This window comes from Lynx canadensis, chromosome A2, assembly GCF_007474595.2.
Source record: "Lynx canadensis isolate LIC74 chromosome A2, mLynCan4.pri.v2, whole genome shotgun sequence".
Taxonomy (NCBI): Eukaryota; Metazoa; Chordata; class Mammalia; order Carnivora; family Felidae; genus Lynx; species Lynx canadensis.
The window spans coordinates 101126783-101144463 of NC_044304.2; the positions used below are offsets into that span (position 1 = coordinate 101126783).

The 17681-nt window shown below is 36.4% G+C and overlaps 1 protein-coding gene across 1 annotated transcript in view; it reads left to right on the plus strand.

Annotated features, from left to right (window-relative positions):
- Nucleotides 1–17681, plus strand: part of GLCCI1 (glucocorticoid induced 1) — a 148513-nt gene that overhangs the window by 114395 nt on the left and 16437 nt on the right. The window contains exons 5-7 of the mRNA XM_032592498.2: nt 5003–5119; nt 10022–10174; nt 15603–15813. Coding sequence (XP_032448389.1) covers nt 5003–5119; nt 10022–10174; nt 15603–15813 — 481 coding nt within the window. The remainder of the gene's footprint in view (nt 1–5002; nt 5120–10021; nt 10175–15602; nt 15814–17681) is intronic.

Below are 17681 nucleotides of genomic sequence, written 5' to 3' on the forward strand. Positions count from 1 at the left end.
TGACCGGGCATGGAGCCTGTTTAAGATTCTCTCTCTCCCTCTCTCTCTGCCCTTTTCCACTGTGTGTGTGTGCGTGCTCTCTCTCTTAAAAAAAAAAAAAAAAATCCAGTCAGTACAATTTACTGCCCTTTTTGTAAATGAAGGTTGGTAGGCATTTCATCACAGTGACTGGGGTGGGCGAGTTCATCAAAGTGAGGACCAGGAGCTTCCGTGCAATTGATGGAATGTAGGCCTTGAGAGGCTGTCTTGGGCAGAGCTTCAGAGCTATGGATGAGGTGGGATGTATGTGTGTTTGTGTGTGGGGAGAGGGGATTGCACTTTCCTTCTGCCCCTTCCTCATGGACACGACTTTGTGTCTACTCTTCGCTGGTTCTAATGTCTACTCTCTACTGGCTACAAATGGCCATGGGCTCTTGAGCATCAAAGGAAAAGGAGAGGGAAATTCTAAGCCCGACTATGGAAGGTGAGAGTGTTTATAGTTGTGACACAGGTCTGCCCCTCTACTGAATGTAGCTGTAAACAACACAGGAACCGCCTTACTCTGAAGCGAAGGAGGACTTAACGGCATCTTGCTTTCATTTTACATAGGTCTTGACTAAAATTTGTAATCTGAGTATATATATTTAGGAAGATGAGCTCCCTTTTACCCTAATCTCTACGGAATTGTAAACAAGAGCATAGCTATATAATATCCTGAGATGAACAGTACTGTGTGAAAGCTGTAAGGTTACACAGTTTAACTGGGTGTTCCAGGCAAAGTAAGATAGGTACCCATGATGGATGCTCTTTGTTTTCAGGGGTTTGTTAAGGCTGTTGAGAACAAAATTTTTTCTGGCTTATGTTGCTATCTCAAGGCCTTTAAAATAGAGTGATTTAGGACTGATCAATTTTCAGATTGCTTTTGTTTGTTAATTTTTAAAGATTATTTAAAAAAAAATTTTTTTTTCAACGTTTATTTATTTTTGGGACAGACAGAGACAGAGCATGAACGGGGGAGGGGCAGAGAGAGAGGGAGACACAGAATCGGAAACAGGCTCCAGGCTCTGAGCCATCAGCCCAGAGCCTGACGCGGGGCTCGAACTCACGGACCGCGAGATCGTGACCTGGCTGAAGTCGGACGCTTAACCGACTGCGCCACCCAGGCGCCCCTAAAGATTATTTTAAAAATGAAAAAGTACAAATTGCCTTGATTAATCTCTAGGCATTATGGGCTCTTCTATACAAGCTCTTGCTGGTTTTGAAACAGCACTGAAACATCATTAATATTCAGAAAACACTTAATTTTCTACCTCTTTCCTAATTAAGTGACTTGTACAATTTGAAATCCTTTTTATTTTTTATCATAGAAAATAATCTTTTCTGATTTATAATGATTACCTACTAATTTTGATTCATTTTCTTGTGAAAATTAATGTTCTCTAGAAGAAAATCATGTCATTTCAACAGAGAGCAGGGAACTCAAACGTTAACATAGACCATCTTGCTTGTATATCTTTGCAAGATCGTTGTGTGAGAGGTCTACAAGCTACAGAGAGCTTTAAAAACTGAAGGAATTTGGGACGCCTGGGTGGATCGGTTGGTTAAGCATCCGACTTCGGCTCAGGTCATGATCTCACGGTCTGTGAGTTCGAGCCTCGCGTCGGGCTCTGTGCTGACAGCTCAGAGCCTGGAGCCTGTTTCCGATTCTGTGTCTCCCTCTCTCTCTGTCCCTCCCCTGTTCATGCTCTGTCTCTCTCTGTCTCAAAAATAAATAAACGTTAAAAAAAATTAAAAAAAAACTAAAGGAATTTAAGGATATGAATATAAAAGAAAGGATATAAACTATTCCTTTGTCTAGGTGCTTTATTTGCTTCCATGCTATTTCTCTTCTATTTGCCATAGGTAAAAATAAGTTTTTCTAGCAACCTATATATACTTTTCCCTTTGAGTGGTTTAGGCTTTAACAGCAACTCTCTGTTTCGCTTTTTATTGCCATGGTTATTCAAGGAAAGCATTTAGCTAATATTAAAATACATTGTATTTTTGCTTTATGTCCTTGAGGAAATCAATATATTCTGCAGACTTTACTTTTGTATTTACACTTTGCTTAAGTAGGTAACATAAAACTGGGCTTGCTTCTAGGTGTTTAAGGAATAACTGTTAGTTGATTGATGTCATCTTTTCTACAAAGAAAATAATACCAGTATTATAACTTCCCCCAAATTGCTAATTATTCCCTTTAAAATGCTTAGGAATATTTTATTCCTGGTCTGGCATATTTGAAGCAGATTATATGTTATCTAAAATATATTAGGTATTTTGAGTTCTGTCCAGGTTGTTGTTTTTTTTTTTAAATTTTTTTTTTTCAACGTTTATTTATTTTTGGGACAGAGAGAGACAGAGCATGAACGGGGGAGGGGCAGAGAGAGAGGGAGACACAGAATCGAAAACAGGCTCCAGGCTCTGAGCAGTCAGCACAGAGCCCGACGCGGGGCTCGAACTCACGGACTGCGAGATCGTGACCTGGCTGAAGTCGGACGCTTAACCGACTGCGCCACCCAGGCGCCCCCAGGTTGTTGTTTAATATAAATTGTTTTCTGTTTGAAATTTACCTCCTGGTAATACTTATGTCTCAGTTTTTGAGATTATGTTTAATTTCGAGGAAATTTATTCTGCCACAGTAAATTCTAAGGACAGTGTTTTGCAGTGCTAGGCTGGCATGATAGAATCTGCTGTTAAATATTGGCATGATGAGCTGCATGCAGTTAGAGATGGGTCTGGTGGCTGCATTTTTGTAACTTCAAATACTCTGGAACAAGGGCTCCTAAATGCTGACACATAGAAACTATACAGAACCACAAAAATTGATCTGGGACAGGCACAGGAATGAATCTGTGTTGGTCAGGATTTTGTGAGTTTGGGTTTTTTTGGTTTTTTGGTTTTTAGTTTCCCAGATGATTCCAAGGAACTTTGTGTGGGGCCATCGCTGCAAACCAGAAATGGGCACAGGTTTCAATCCTGCAGAACCTTATCACGTGCCAGGCACTGCACCGTTTGATTGCAAACGTGGTCTTATCTTTTAAAAATCATTTTACTATTTTTTTCATATTGATAAACGTACTCTTTAATTTCCATCCCCTATTTTCCCCATCCCTACCTCCTCTCTGGTAACCATCGGTTTTTGTTCTTTATACTAAGAGTCTATGTCTTGGTTTGTGTCTCTCTTTTTTCCATTACTTGTTTTGTTTATTAAATTCCACATGAGTGAGATTATATGGTATTTGTCTTTCTTTGACCTATTCCGCTCAGCCTTATACACTCTAACTCCATTCATTTTGTTGCAAATGGCCAGATTTCATTCTTTTTTATGGTTGAATAATATTCAAGTGTGTGTGTGTGTGTGTGTGTGTGTGTGTGTGTGTATACCACATCTTTATCCATTCATCTACCAACACTTGGGCTGCTTCCATAGTTTTGCTGCTATGAAAGTAGGGATGCATGTATCCCTTTGACTTAGTGTTTTTATATTTTTTTTGGGTAAATACCAGTAGTTTAATGAATTCCAAGCCATATGGTAATAATGACTTTTCTTTTAAGCCTGGGAATGTTACCATTCCACTTAGGAGAATACAGTCTAAGTTACATTTGTTTTTTAAAAGTTTTCTGACTATAGCCAGTGTCCACCAACAAATGAATGGATAAAGAACATGTAGTATGAGAGAGTGTGTGTGTGTGTGTGTGTGTGTGTGTGTGTGTGTGTGTGTATCTCCACTGTAATATTATTCAGCCATGAGAAAGAAAGATATCCTGCCATTTGTAACATCCTGGATCAACCTTGAAGGCATTATGCTAAGTGAAATAAGTGAGGCAGACAAAGACAAATATTATGTGATATGACTTGTATGCGGGTTCTGTAAAGATTGAACTCACAGAAACAGTAGAATGGTAGTTACCAGGAGCTGAAGGGTAGAGGAAATTGGAGTTGGTCAAAAGGTACAGACTTCCAGTTATAAGATGAATAAGTTCTGGGAATCTAATGTGTAGCATTTTGATTATACTTAATAATATTGTATTATATATTTAAAAGCTGTTAAGAGAGTAAATCTCAACTGTTCTCACCCAAAAAAAGATGTAGTAATTTTGTGATAGGATAGATGTGTTAACTGATGCTACGGTGGCATCATTTTGCAATATATAAATGTATCAAATTAACATGTTCTGTACCTTAAACTTAGACAACATCATATGTCAATTATATCTCAATTGAGCTGGAAAATTAAAGTTGAGTGACTAAAGAGTAATGTATAATAAGATATTCAGTACTAGGAAGTTACTAATACTAAATGCTTGGATTTTCCTCACCATGAAAAGATTGAAAATTTTAGTGTTTTAAACCAGGAGTGTTTTGTTTATGTAAGATGGAAACTTAGAAACTAATGTGGTCTCCATGTTAATATATGGGCTTTGACTTTAATTAGCATGTGAAACACTAGTTTTTTGCCTTATAAAAAGTGTTTAAAGAGGTAGATACTTGGTGTACAAAGATACTTGGTGTAAAATCTGAAATAATCTGGAAAAATTTAGTCTGCATGTTTACCAAAACACTATTTCAATTGAGCAAGTGAAGCATTCATAGCATACATTTTATTGAAGTGTAGTTAACATGTTAGTTTCCGTTGTACAACATAGTGATTCAACATTTTTATACGTTATGAAATGATTACCACGAAAAGTCTAGTTACTTTCTGTCACCAAACATAATGATTTCAATATTAGTGACTGTATTCCCCGTGTTGTACTTTATATCCCTGTGACTTACTTATTGTATAACTGGAAGTTTGTACCTCTTATTTTCAATAGTTTTAATCTTAAAAATGTAGAAGAATAAATCTTTGCAGTGAAATATTATCTCTTCTTGAAACCTTTGAGGAAAAAATTACCAGCATCCAAAAATTAAAATAAGAAGTACTTAAAAACTGGTATTCACTGTTGTTCTCATCTTATTTCTCCCCCCTCCCCAAAGCAGATTGCCAAACTGAGGCAGCAGCTACAACGTAGTAAACAGAGCAGTCGGCACAGTAAAGAGAAAGAGCGTCAGTCACCTCTTCCTGGCAACCATGTAACCATCAATCACACTCAGGTAGGCTAATTTCTTGTCCAGATTTGAAGAATTCCTTTGAAAGGGTTCATTATAAAGGGAGAATCCATTATTGTTGGGTTGCAGAATTAAAAATCTAAATCCCTGGCTCTACTAAATTGTTACTGCTTGTTAAATTGTTGCAAGAAGTTTTATTTTTCCTCCATATATGTAATTTTCTTTTAATAATAGATGTAACAGAGTGTAGTCATCTCCAGAATGATTGATGCTGGCCTGGCTAAATCCTAGCTCATTTACTGGTTAAGCAACTATGGGCATTATCTCATTCAATCTTCCTAATGGTACCTTAAGCCATCTATATCTCTTTATATCTATTTACACCTATTTTACATTAGAAGAAATTGAGGATTGGGGTTTTGTTGTGGTTCTCCTGCCTCCCTAGGAACATGTACTTCCCATGGAATATAGTTTGGGAGATGCTTTTCTAGACCAAATTCACCTAAAATATTGATATAAATTTTAGGGGCACCTGGGTGGCTCAGTTGGTTGAGTGTCCAACTTTGGCTCAGGTCATGATCTCATGGTTCAGTTTGTGAGTTCAAGCCCTGTGTCGGGCTCTGTGCTAACAGCTCAGAGCCTGGAACCTGCTTCTATTCTGTGTCTCCCTCTCTCTTCCCCTCCCCCCCCCCCCCCCCGCCCCTTGCACTCTGTGTCTCTCTGTCTCTCTTCCTTCTCAAAAATAAATAAATATTGAAAAAATATTGATGTAAATTTTAGTAAATCAAATGTAGAAGTATAGAAGAAGAAACCCAAGTAGTGAATCAAAACAAATCTAATCAGAGATGTTTCACAAACATAAGGATGATTTCGCATTAAGAAATGTATTAGTTTAGTTCATTGCATACGAAGATCACAGTAGATGCTGAATAACACCTGATAAAAACTCAGTTATCTATACGTGGTAAAAACTGGCTTTACTAAAAATATGACGTTTCCTAATGTGACTAAAATGCAAATGTGGTGAGATCCTAACAGTAAAATATTGGAAACATTTGTTAAAATAAAAATCAAGTTGTAGATGCCCACAGTTATTGATATTATTTGCTAGTAGTTTAGAGGCTCTAGACAGAGCAGTAAGAAAAAAAATAATTATTGTTATCTGTATGTAATATAATCTATTTAGAAAATGAAAGTCAATGAGCTAAACCATTAAAACTAACAGAATAGCCTATACCAAGTGTTGGTGAGGATTTGGATCAACTAGAACAGACACACATTGCTGATGGGAAGACCGAATGGTACCACCACTGTGAAAAACAGTTTGGCATTTTCTTAAAAAGTTACACACTGACCATAGAGCCCCCAAATTTCACTCGTTGATATCTAGCCACGAAAAATAAAAATGTATGTCCACACTAAGACTCGTACATCAGTGTTCATGGAGGCATTATTTATAATAGTCAAAAAATGGAAACAAATATCCATCAACTGATGAATAGATAAAACAACATTTTGTAACACCCATGCAATACTTTTCAGCAGGAAAAAGGAAGGAACTCCTGATACTTACAAAAACATGGTTGATTCTCAAAAATACCATGTTAAGTGAATGAAGTCAGAAGCAAAAGGCTACATAGTGTATGATTCATTATATTAAATTCTTGAAAAGGCAAAATTATAGAGACAAAGTACAATTTTTTCTTCTTAATCTGGTAGAAATAGTGTGTTATTCTTTACTCTGTTTATTTTAAGCACTTTTTCTGTAAGAGCCCAATAGATTTATAGAAGACCTATTGACTTGCTGACAACAAAAAAGACTTTGGCACATGTTCCTAATTTACATTGAATTTTTGGCATCGTGGTTATGTGTAAAAATAATTATCTGCTATACATACTGAAATACTTGTAGGTGAAGTATGAAGTCTGGAATGTGCTTTCAAATAATCTAAGAACAGAAGAAAAATAGATGTTTAGATGAAACAAGATTGGCAGATGTTGGTAATTTTGAAGCTGGATGATGTGTACTGAAGTTCATTGTGGTATAGTGTTTAATTATGTTTATGATTATAATTTTTCACAACAAAAAGAAACTGATAATGAGAAGATAAGATAAAATATAAGCCTATAAAAATCAGTAGTTTTATACTAATGAAGGCAAACCACTGTACCCTCTACTTACAGTGCTTCTAACACCAAACGTGTGGGAGGTTTTCCCACACCAACCAACTTGCCAATTCCAAACGCTAACTAAGTATCCTGCAATTCAGTTATAACTAATTATTCGGAGTTGGCACAGACCCCACAACTTAAGGGTTCTGTCCCATAAGACTACCCACCCCTGTTAAGATGTCAGTCACAGGTCCCAGGTTGTCATCTGTATTTCTGACCATCTGACTATAAAGAAGGAATTCCTAACCACCCTTCTTCAGGTTCAGTAATTTGCTATAACAGGTCACAGAACTCAGGGAAACACTTAGGTCTACCACTTTATTATAAGAGATATAATAAAGGATGCAGATGAACAGTTAGATGAAGAGGTAGGTACACAGGGCTTATGGGTATGTATTCACCAATTTAGAAGTTCTCTAAAACCAAAGTTTAGAGATTTTTATGAAGGCTTTATCACATAGGCATTATCCATTATTAACTCACTCTCCAGCCCCTCTGCCATCTCCAGAGGATGTGTGGGGCTGAAAGTTCCAAGCTTGTAATCATGGCTTCATCTTGCTGTTGACTAGCCCTCATCCTGAACCTATCCAGGAGCCTGTCAAGAGTCACCTCATTAGGGGCACCTGGGTGGCTCATTCGGTTAAGCATCTGACTCTTGATTTCAGCTCCAGTCATGATCTCAGTTCATGGGATAGAGCCCCTTGTCGGGCTGTGCACTGACAGCATGAAACCTACTCAGGATTCTCTCCCTATCCCCCTCTCTTTCCCTCCCCCGCTTGCACTCTGTCTCTCTCTCTCCCCCCCTCTCTCAAAATAAATAAATAAACTTTTAAAAAAGTTAAAAGAAAAAAAAAAGTCCCCTCATTAGAAGACTCTTCTATCACCCAGGAAATTCCAAGGAATTTAGGAACCTCTGTGTCAGGTTCCATTGGTCAGAAACCAAATATTAGAACAAAAGATGCTGCTAGCATATCTATCAGTCAGGAAATTATAAGAGTTGTAGGAAATGTGTGTCAAGAACCAGGGAAGATTCCAAATACATGTTTCTTGTTATGTTACAATTAGCAATGACATGTTAGTATATACAAAAATATATATAAAATGCCAAGAATTAGACTTAAGAGAAATATGCAAACTGTAAGACTTTATTGAGAATATGAGGTAGAAAACCAAGACCTTAATGGGAAATCTCAACACATTCATGCATGAGAAGGGAAGACTCATTATTTTTCAAATAGCCATTTACCTGAAATTAATTGAATTCCAGAAAATTGAAATTTTCAAATTGAATTCCAGTGGAAATTTAAAAGTAATGGTTTTGTTTCTTGAAAAGTTGTCTTCAAAAGTCACATGGAAAATTAATGCCAATTAATAGAAAAGAAAATTTGAAAAGACTTTTCCTATAAGATACCAACATGTACTATAAATATCAGCAATTAAAGTGAAACTTTGTATAGGGATTATCAGTTAAGAAAATCAAATCAAATATAGAAATCATAAGGAAATCAAATATAGAATCATAAAGAAATCTTGGCAGTTTGATTACTGTGTGGCAAAAAAAAAAAAAAAAAAATACCGCCTCACACCATACACAAAAATAAATCATGATAGGTTAAATATTTAAAATGAAAAACCATAAAAGTACTGAAAGAAAGGTATTTGATCTAAAGTAAACAGCAAATGTATGACAAAGAATTACAACTTTCATATGAAAAAAAAAAAACAAAAACGTGTGCATCATAACAAAGGGCATTAGCAGGCAGCCGCTCACAGATGGCAGAAACACAGCCCTGAGTAGAGGAAATAATTGTTCATGTGTTAATCAATGATTAGCAGTCTACCTCAATATGAATCCTATGTATCAACTTTAATCATTCAGAGTAAGAGAGAGATCATGTATCATTTTTACTTTTGCCTTGTTCATCTTTATTTTCCTCATTTCCAATCTGGTATTAGTTCCTTGAGCATCAAAAAGCTCGTCTTACTGTTAACTATAGAGAACACACTGATGGTCACCAGAGGGGAAGTGGTGGGGGGGTGGGTAAAGGGGATTAACAGTACACTTATTATGATGAGCACCAAGAAATATATAGAATTGTTGAAGCACAATATTGTACACCTGAAAGTAATATAACACTATGTTAACTATACTGGATTTAAAAAAAAAAAAAGTCTTTAAGGTACCTTCTATGACAGCTGTGAGAGGTGGTTAATTTTTGAGAACTCCTCCAAAGGACTTTTGAACAACCTTAAGGATATCAATTGTGTTACTGAACTTAGCATGATACATTGTTGCCACATTACTTAATAATCCAGAAGGTTTTCTCAAACGGTTGACAAATGGAAATGAAAAATACTGGAAGGTAATTTTAACAGTGAGGGAAATAAATCTTTTAAACACAGAGGTGTCTGGTAAAGCCACATGATACATTTAACTGACATGATTTCAACTGTTTTTTTAGTAAAAACAACAAAAGGGAAAAAATTAAACTGTGCAGAAGGTTCTGTCTGCCATCCTACCAAAAAAATGTATGCATTATACTATTAAAACTTGACACTTACATAAAGGGTTATTTTGGCTCTGGACCTTCCTTACTTTAGAACCTACATTTCTGTGGGTGTATCTGGATATATAGTGTATTTGTAATATTGAAAAATCTCTGTTCATTGAGTTTCCCATTTTCAGATTTACCATGCTCTTGAATTCTTGATTTCTTGATTTTTGTTTTTTTGGACCACAAATAATTTGACCCCACCTTGTCTTATATTTTGTAGGCTACTGGATCAAGATCAGTCCCTATGCCACTGTCAAATATATCAGTGCCAAAATCATCAGTTTCACGTGTGCCCTGCAATGTAGAAGGAATAAGTCCTGAATTAGAAAAGGTATTCATTAAAGAAAATAATGGAAAGGAGGAAGTGTCCAAGGTAAGGTTACATGGCATGTTCGAATCTTTTTTCTTCTTTAGCATTCAGAACTGTCTCAGTAGTCCTTTTTTTTTTTTTTTTTTTTTTTTGGTAACAGCTTGATTAGCTATAATTCACATACCATACAATTTACCAATGTAATGTGTGCAGCTCAGTGTTTTTTTTTTTTTTTTTTTAAGCATATTCACAGTTGTGCAACCATCACCACAGTCAATTTTACAGCCTTTTCATCACCCTGGGAAGAAACTATGTCCTTCAGTAACCATCCCTCATTTCCTTCCAGTGTCCCCAGCGGTAGGCAACCACTAATCTACTTTATCTGTCTGCAGATTTGCCTGTTCTAGACATTTCTTGTAAATGGAATCATACAACACGTGGCCTTTTGTAGCTGTTTTTTTTCATTCAGCATAATGTTTTTAAGGTTCACCCAGGTGGTAACATTTATCTGTATTTCATTCCTTTTTATTGCCAAATACCCAATTGTATGAATTTTATTCAGCTAGTCATCAGTTGATGAACATTGTCTTGTTTCTACTTTTTAGCTATTATGAATAATGTTACTATGCAATTCATGTATGAGATTTCATGTGAACATGTTTTCATTTCTCTTAGGCATATACCTAGTTGTGGAATTGCTGGTATGGTAGCTCTTTGTTTAACCTTTTGAGAAACTGCCAGACTGTTTTGCCAAAGTGGCTGCACTTTTACATTCTGCACTACACGATTTACTTGTATGGAGGTTCCAATTTCTCCATCTTTACCTATACCTGTAATTCTGTCTTTTTTTTATTATACTCATCCTAGTAGATGTGAAATGGTATCTCATGGTGTTGCTGTTCATTTTCTGAATCTAATGATATTAAAGACATTAAGCGTCTTTTCGTGTGCTGTTGGCCATTTGTGTGTCTTCTTTGGAAAATTGTCTGTTTAGAACATTTATAATCATAAAACTGGATTATTTTGCCTTTTTTCTATTGAATTATAGAAATTCTTTATAAAGTTTTTTTTTTTTATTTTCTAGATACAATTTCTTATTAGATGTAGGACTTGAAAATACCCATCCTTTGGTTGTCTCTTCACTTTTTATTTTCTAGTTGATGTCCTTTAAAGGACATTTTCAATTTTGATAAAGTTTGATTTATTGTTTTTCTTTTGTTTACTTGGTGTCATATTTGTATACTTGGTGTCATACTTAAGAAACCATTACCTAAACATAAGGCCACAATAATACTTGTGTTTTCTTCTAGGAGTTTTTTAATTTTAGGTTTCTCTTGTGGTTAGGTCTTTGAACCATTTTAAATTCACCAAAAATGCTTTATAAATTACCTCTGTCCCAGAAAAGTAATCTGGGCACTACTGCATGTGAACGTATATTTGGCCACATTACAAATACATACTCAACAAAAGAAAGCATAGAATAACCTTTGACTTAATTATCTCTGTGATTTTTTTGAACCAAAATAATGATTTAATTTATGTCAAATGTGTATCTGATCCCTTTAAATAATGTGCAGGTTTTAAAACTTAATTAATTTCAAAAGTCACAGAGTCCAATCTTACATTTGTAAAATTAAAACGTAAAACTTTCTTTCAATTCTCAGTATTGCTTATTAGCAGATACGAGCATTATGCATAATTTCTTGTGATCCTTCTTGACGTGTGTATGTGTGTGAATGTAGTGAATCATTGTATGAATGCACCATAATTTAGAAGTTCCGTGTTGATGGACATTTACATTATTTTCAGTTTTTGTCATCTCAAGCAGTGCTTTAGGAAACATTGTGTACTCCTGCAAACAATTTCTAGCAGTGAAATTGCTGGGTCAAAACATTTGTATGTTTAAATTTTGATGACTATTGCTAAAATTGTCCTCCCGAAAGGTTGTGCAATTTTTTTCTTCCTAGATGTTTTATTTAAATTTTTAATTTATATTTATCACACTATAAAGACATTTTTGGAAATTATGTCATCTCTTAGCACATCATCATTAAAATGTTTCCTTTATATGTTAAGTAACGTTTAAAAGCATTAATGGGGGCGCCTGGGTGGCGCAGTCGGTTAAGCGTCCGACTTCAGCCAGGTCACGATCTCGCGGTCCGTGAGTTCGAGCCCCGCGTCAGGCTCTGGGCTCATGGCTCAGAGCCTGGAGCCTGTTTCCGATTCTGTGTCTCCCTCTCTCTCTCTGCCCCTCCCCCGTTCATGCTCTGTCTCTCTGTCCCAAAAATAAATAAACATTGAAAAAAAAAATTTTTAAAAGCATTAATGTAAGGAAGTGAAATTGGTTTAATTCTTTGAAGATGAAAGAATCAGTCACATATTTGCTGATCCTTAAGAACATCAAAACAAACTGTACTAGAATATAAAACTTAATAACATAATCTCAAGAAAACAAAAACACTAATTCAAAAAGATGGGTGCATGCCTTTGCTTTCTGCAGCATTATTTAGAATAGCCTGGATATGGAAGCAACCTAAGTGTCCATTGACAGATGAAGAAGATGTGGTGTGCGTGTGTGTGTTTAATATATATATAATTAATCTATAAAATATATGAAAGTACATATGAATATAAATAAAACACGCACAATGGAATGTTACTCAGCCATAAAAAAGAATGAGATCTTGCCATTTGTGACGATGTGAATGGACCTAGAGAGTATTATGCTATGTGAAATAACTCAGAGAAAGACAAATACCATATAATTTCACCTGTCTAAAAACAAAACAAATGAACACACAGGCCCATAAATACAAACTGGTGGTTGCCAGCCTGGAGAGGGTGGGAGGATGAGCAAAAAAGGGGAAGGGGAGTGGGAGGTATATGCTTCCAGTTACAGAATAAATAAATCACAGGGATGAAAGGTACAGTGGTTATAGTAATAGCGTTGTGTGGTGACGGGGTAAGCTACATTAGTGGTGAGCATCGCATAATGTATGGACGTGTCCATTCACTGTGTTGTACAGCTGAAACTAATGTGCATTGTATGTCAGCTATACTTAAACAGGTAAAATTTTTATACAGTTCTGCTTTTAAATAAGTTATATTCTAATTTCACAGTAGCCATTTCAGAATTACTCTAGGGTAACCTACACACTTAACAGCTACAATACTAATTTTTAGAATTTTTTCGATTGATGATTAAGTGTGCCTCAAAGTTTTAATAAACAAAATGTTACCATTAGTGAGCCTGCCAATAACTAAAGAAAACTGTCCTGTTAAGTGTATCAGTCTTCTAAGCTTTTATATTTTCCCATTGTTATTTTGTGTAAACAGTAAATTTTTAAAATCTGTTTTGTTCTTATAATTCTTGTACTCTCTCATAACAAAACAAAGTTGGTGAAGGAGATTGGTATATATTACCCAGTTATAGATTAAGGAATGGGAATACAGAAAGACTGTGTTTATCAAATAGGACATGAATGAAAGATAACTCAAATTCTTAATTTTTTTAATTATAGATTTATGCATCATATTTTTTTACTGCTTACCAATACTGACACTTTTATTAAAGTAACATTTTCCTTGACAGATATCTAAATTTTAAGAAATAATTCTGTCATGAAGCCCTCAAATATAATTTTGAAAATGACCTTTCCTTATGGGTTACCCCGAGAACTTCACACATCTTATATTGCGATACAATTTTGTCCAAAATCACCTGCGCCAATGGTTTATTCTTTGTTCATTCTAACATTTAGTGTAGAATTGTAATTAAAATCTGAATTTATTTAAATGAAAGAAAAAATTTTTAAGTAACATTTTCTTAGCGTTTGACCAACGAAGTTAATATTCCTTTGGGAATATTTCTTTCTTTAATTGGAAAGTTTTACTTTCTTATTTGTTTACAAAATGAACTAATATTTACATAATTGAATATTCTCTTTATAGTAGGGTAGTCATTATCAGGATGCTATAGTTTTGGTTTAACAGCATTGTATAGATAAATGAAGTTTTTATTTCAGTAGTTAATGGTTTCAGCCTTGACTTAACTTGGTTGTTCATTATAGAAAAATTGACACGTTTTGAATCTTGTCTAATTTTATCGTACTCCATTATCCCTCTGACAGTGTTTCTAAAAACTCTGAAATGACAAAGCTCAGAGTAAAAGCAGTACATGGTAAAAATAAGTTGTAAATACACTAAGTGTGTATTTGTTCTTTTTCTTAGCATTGCAGTCTTGCCTCTATAATAACAAAATACTTTAAGTGATTAATGCATAGAATTTTACTTGTTGAGTTTACTTCGTTAGCACACAGATTAGGAAAATGGAGTAAGATTTCCTTTACAGCAGAAGCAGAGTATGGAGTGCCTGGGTGGCTCAGTCCGTTAAGCGTCCGACTTGGGCTCGGGTCGTGATCTCACGGTTCGTGAGTTCGAGCCCTGCGTCAGGCTCTGTGCTGACAGCTCAGAGCCTGGAGCCTGCCTCAGATTCTGTGTCTCCCTTTCTCTCTGCCCCTCCCTCACTCATGCTCTCTCTCTCTCTCTCTCGCTCACTTGCTCGCTCTCGCTCTTGCTCTTGCTCTCGCTCTCGAAAAAAAAAAAAAGAGAGAGCTCACTGTGACAGAGGCTCCCATGCCATTTAATTAGTGTGATATCAAAAGCACTAAGTTATAGGTTCTTTATTTGTAAAGACTCTGGAATAATGAACTCTAAGGTCTTTTCAGGTCTAAAACGTGTGTTTTTGTGATTTTAGTTTCATTTCTATTTAGTTTCATTTCTATTTCATTTCTATTCTTGTTTTTGCCACTCAAAACAATGCATTGGAACCAAGCAAACTTATGAATAGTGCTAGTTAGAGGGATACCAAAACAGTAGAATTGTTTTGAGTTATGTTAACATCCTTTGTTTAATAGTAATAGAATAAATCACTTTATGAGAAATTTGGGGTAATTTGTAAAGGAAATGGAAAACAGTTCTGTTCCTGATCTCTAAAAAGTTGAAATTAAGAATGGACCAATAGAAATATCTACCCCTGTGAATATGAGATTTTACTTTTCTTACTAGCAAGTCAGAGTAATTTCTTGCACAGTTTGATAACGTCATTTGACAAATGTTTGTTGGTTGTCTGCTATGTGCCAGACACCGTGGTGGGCACTAGGGATACGATGCTTAAACAAAGCCCCTACCCTTGAGGAGGATTCTGGGAAGTGCTAACCTACGAATACATACAGAGGGCTATGGAATTTGTAAAGCAATTTATCCTTAGTATTTGAGACCGAACTCCATCAGGATTTGAAATAAATTTTTCATTCGGTCAAGGCAATGTGCAGAAATCAACCTCAGATACAAGACTGGTATCTTACTCTCTGAAGAAGCAATTATGGTGAGCTAGCAGTGGAATGTGAAAACAAGGACAGCGCCGTGTGCTTCTGCACGAATCAAGGGTGTGTGCTGTCGCTCACGCGTGTGACGGTGGTTTCTCTTCTAGCCTTTGGAGATCCCAGACGGCCGAAGGGCCCCGCTCCCCGCTCACTACCGGAGCAGCAGCACCCGCAGCATCGACACGCAGACCCCCTCCGTGCAGGAGCGCAGCAGTAGCTGCAGCAGCCATTCTCCGTGTGTGTCTCCCTTCTGTCCCCCAGAATCCCAGGATGGGAGCCCTTGCTCCACAGAAGATTTACTCTATGATCGTGATAAAGGTGAGAATGAAATCACCCACTTAGAGGGTTTGTCGTAGGGCCTTGCTCATTCTACTTTCTTTGTCTTAGACCATTACATCACTTTTTGTTTTCTTTTGTGGGATGGGGGATTGTAAAGGATTGGCTGATCTAGGTTTGTTCATTGGTTTCCCGTACCCCCTTCTCTGTGACTCGCACAAACATCTTCCATAAATGTGTCAGAGAAGCACAGCGCATGGTTCTGACAGTTAACGAAACCTGTAAGCTCTAAGATGGAGTGCGCACAGCTTTACATCATGTAACACGCAGGTCTTTTCTTGGTGTTGTCCAGAGCTATTGATGGTTATAGTAGAGTTTATGTTTCTCATGCCTACAGTTCGATTTTTGTAATCAGATTGACTCAGGAGGAAGTCATTCTAGATATTCTTTTGGAAGGATGGGTGTATTTTGAACCAAGTAGATAAAGTTAAATAAGTACCTACAGGATATCAGGGGTTGTCGTGGTATATAGATGAATTACTAACGAACACTGCTAAGAGGGCAGAACCTCTGGGATTTCTTGTTACTTGTCAGGGCTCAGCTGTTTCCCTATGTCTCCTGTACTTGTGTCAGGCACTTGGCCACCACTGACTCTTGCCTTGTGGTTTCTGGCCCCCTCAGACCTAGACACAGAAGGCAACAAAGATTGCCCAGGCTCCACCTTCCTAGTTACTTTCAAAGAAACACTGAACTTATTTTATGACACGTGTATTGCTTCTCACCATAGAGAAATACACCATAGGTGGCAAAATTTTTAAAACCTAAAAAGGCAAAGTTTACAGTATCCTATAGGATTTTTGTGGTCCTTGCCCTGATTTGATTGCTAGTCCTCTTAATTTGTTTTATTTTGAGGTATTCTTACATTTAAATGGCCAGATTTGAAGTGCTCAGCCCAGTGAATTTTTACATATGTATGTGCTCACGAAACTACTACCTAGATCAAGATACAGAACATTTTTTAGCATCCCAGAAGGCTCCCTCAGGCCCCCTTCCCCTCTCCATCTGGAGGTAACCACTGTTGTGACTTCCATCGCCATAATTTAGTTTTTCTGTGTTAACGTATTTTACAGAAATGGAATGGTACATGTGTATTCATTCTCGTGTCTGGCTTCTTTCACTCATCATTATGCCTGACTCTCTGCTGAGATGTTAAGTAGAAGTTACTTTGGACTTTGTCTTCTGCTTTTATTTCTGTGGGTGGATCTCAGCAGTTCTCCACTTTCTTTTCACCCTTCCATTTTTGAAAAGCCTTGTGAACTCCCTTCCTCCATTAAAGGTGTATTGAAGACAGTACTTGAGGCATCTCTTTGCTTCAAGTGGGAAGTCTCCCATTTCGTAGAATGTCAGACTAGGAAACTTATTTCACTGAGGCATCCTACTGGAGCAAATACCTTTAGTCACATCCTCACAATATTTACTATGGATGTTTCACAGTACAACAAAGAAGAAAACACCTTGCTTTTGGTGGGAGGATTTGTTTTGAAGGTAACTGGAAATTTTAAAGAATAGTAATTTGTTTGAGGCTACCCAGGTGGTAAATGGATAAAAGGGTCGGTCCGATTGATTCCAAAACCTGTATTCTGTGTTCTTTCAGTAGAAAGGATAAGTGTGGTTCAGGTTGACTACTGTTGCTGTTTATTAGCACCTATAGTTGGGTTAAAATGAAAAGTAAAAACAGCAGTAATAATAAAGCTAGGAAATTAATTCTAGAGTTCTGTTTTCTTCTAAGTTTAATATTGTGGATAATTGAGAGACACTGAACCGAAAAGGAAATATATTAGGAAGATGATAAGTGAGTTCCATTTTGGTTAACTGTTTGTGAGATTGCCTTTTAGGGCCTCTAAATGACA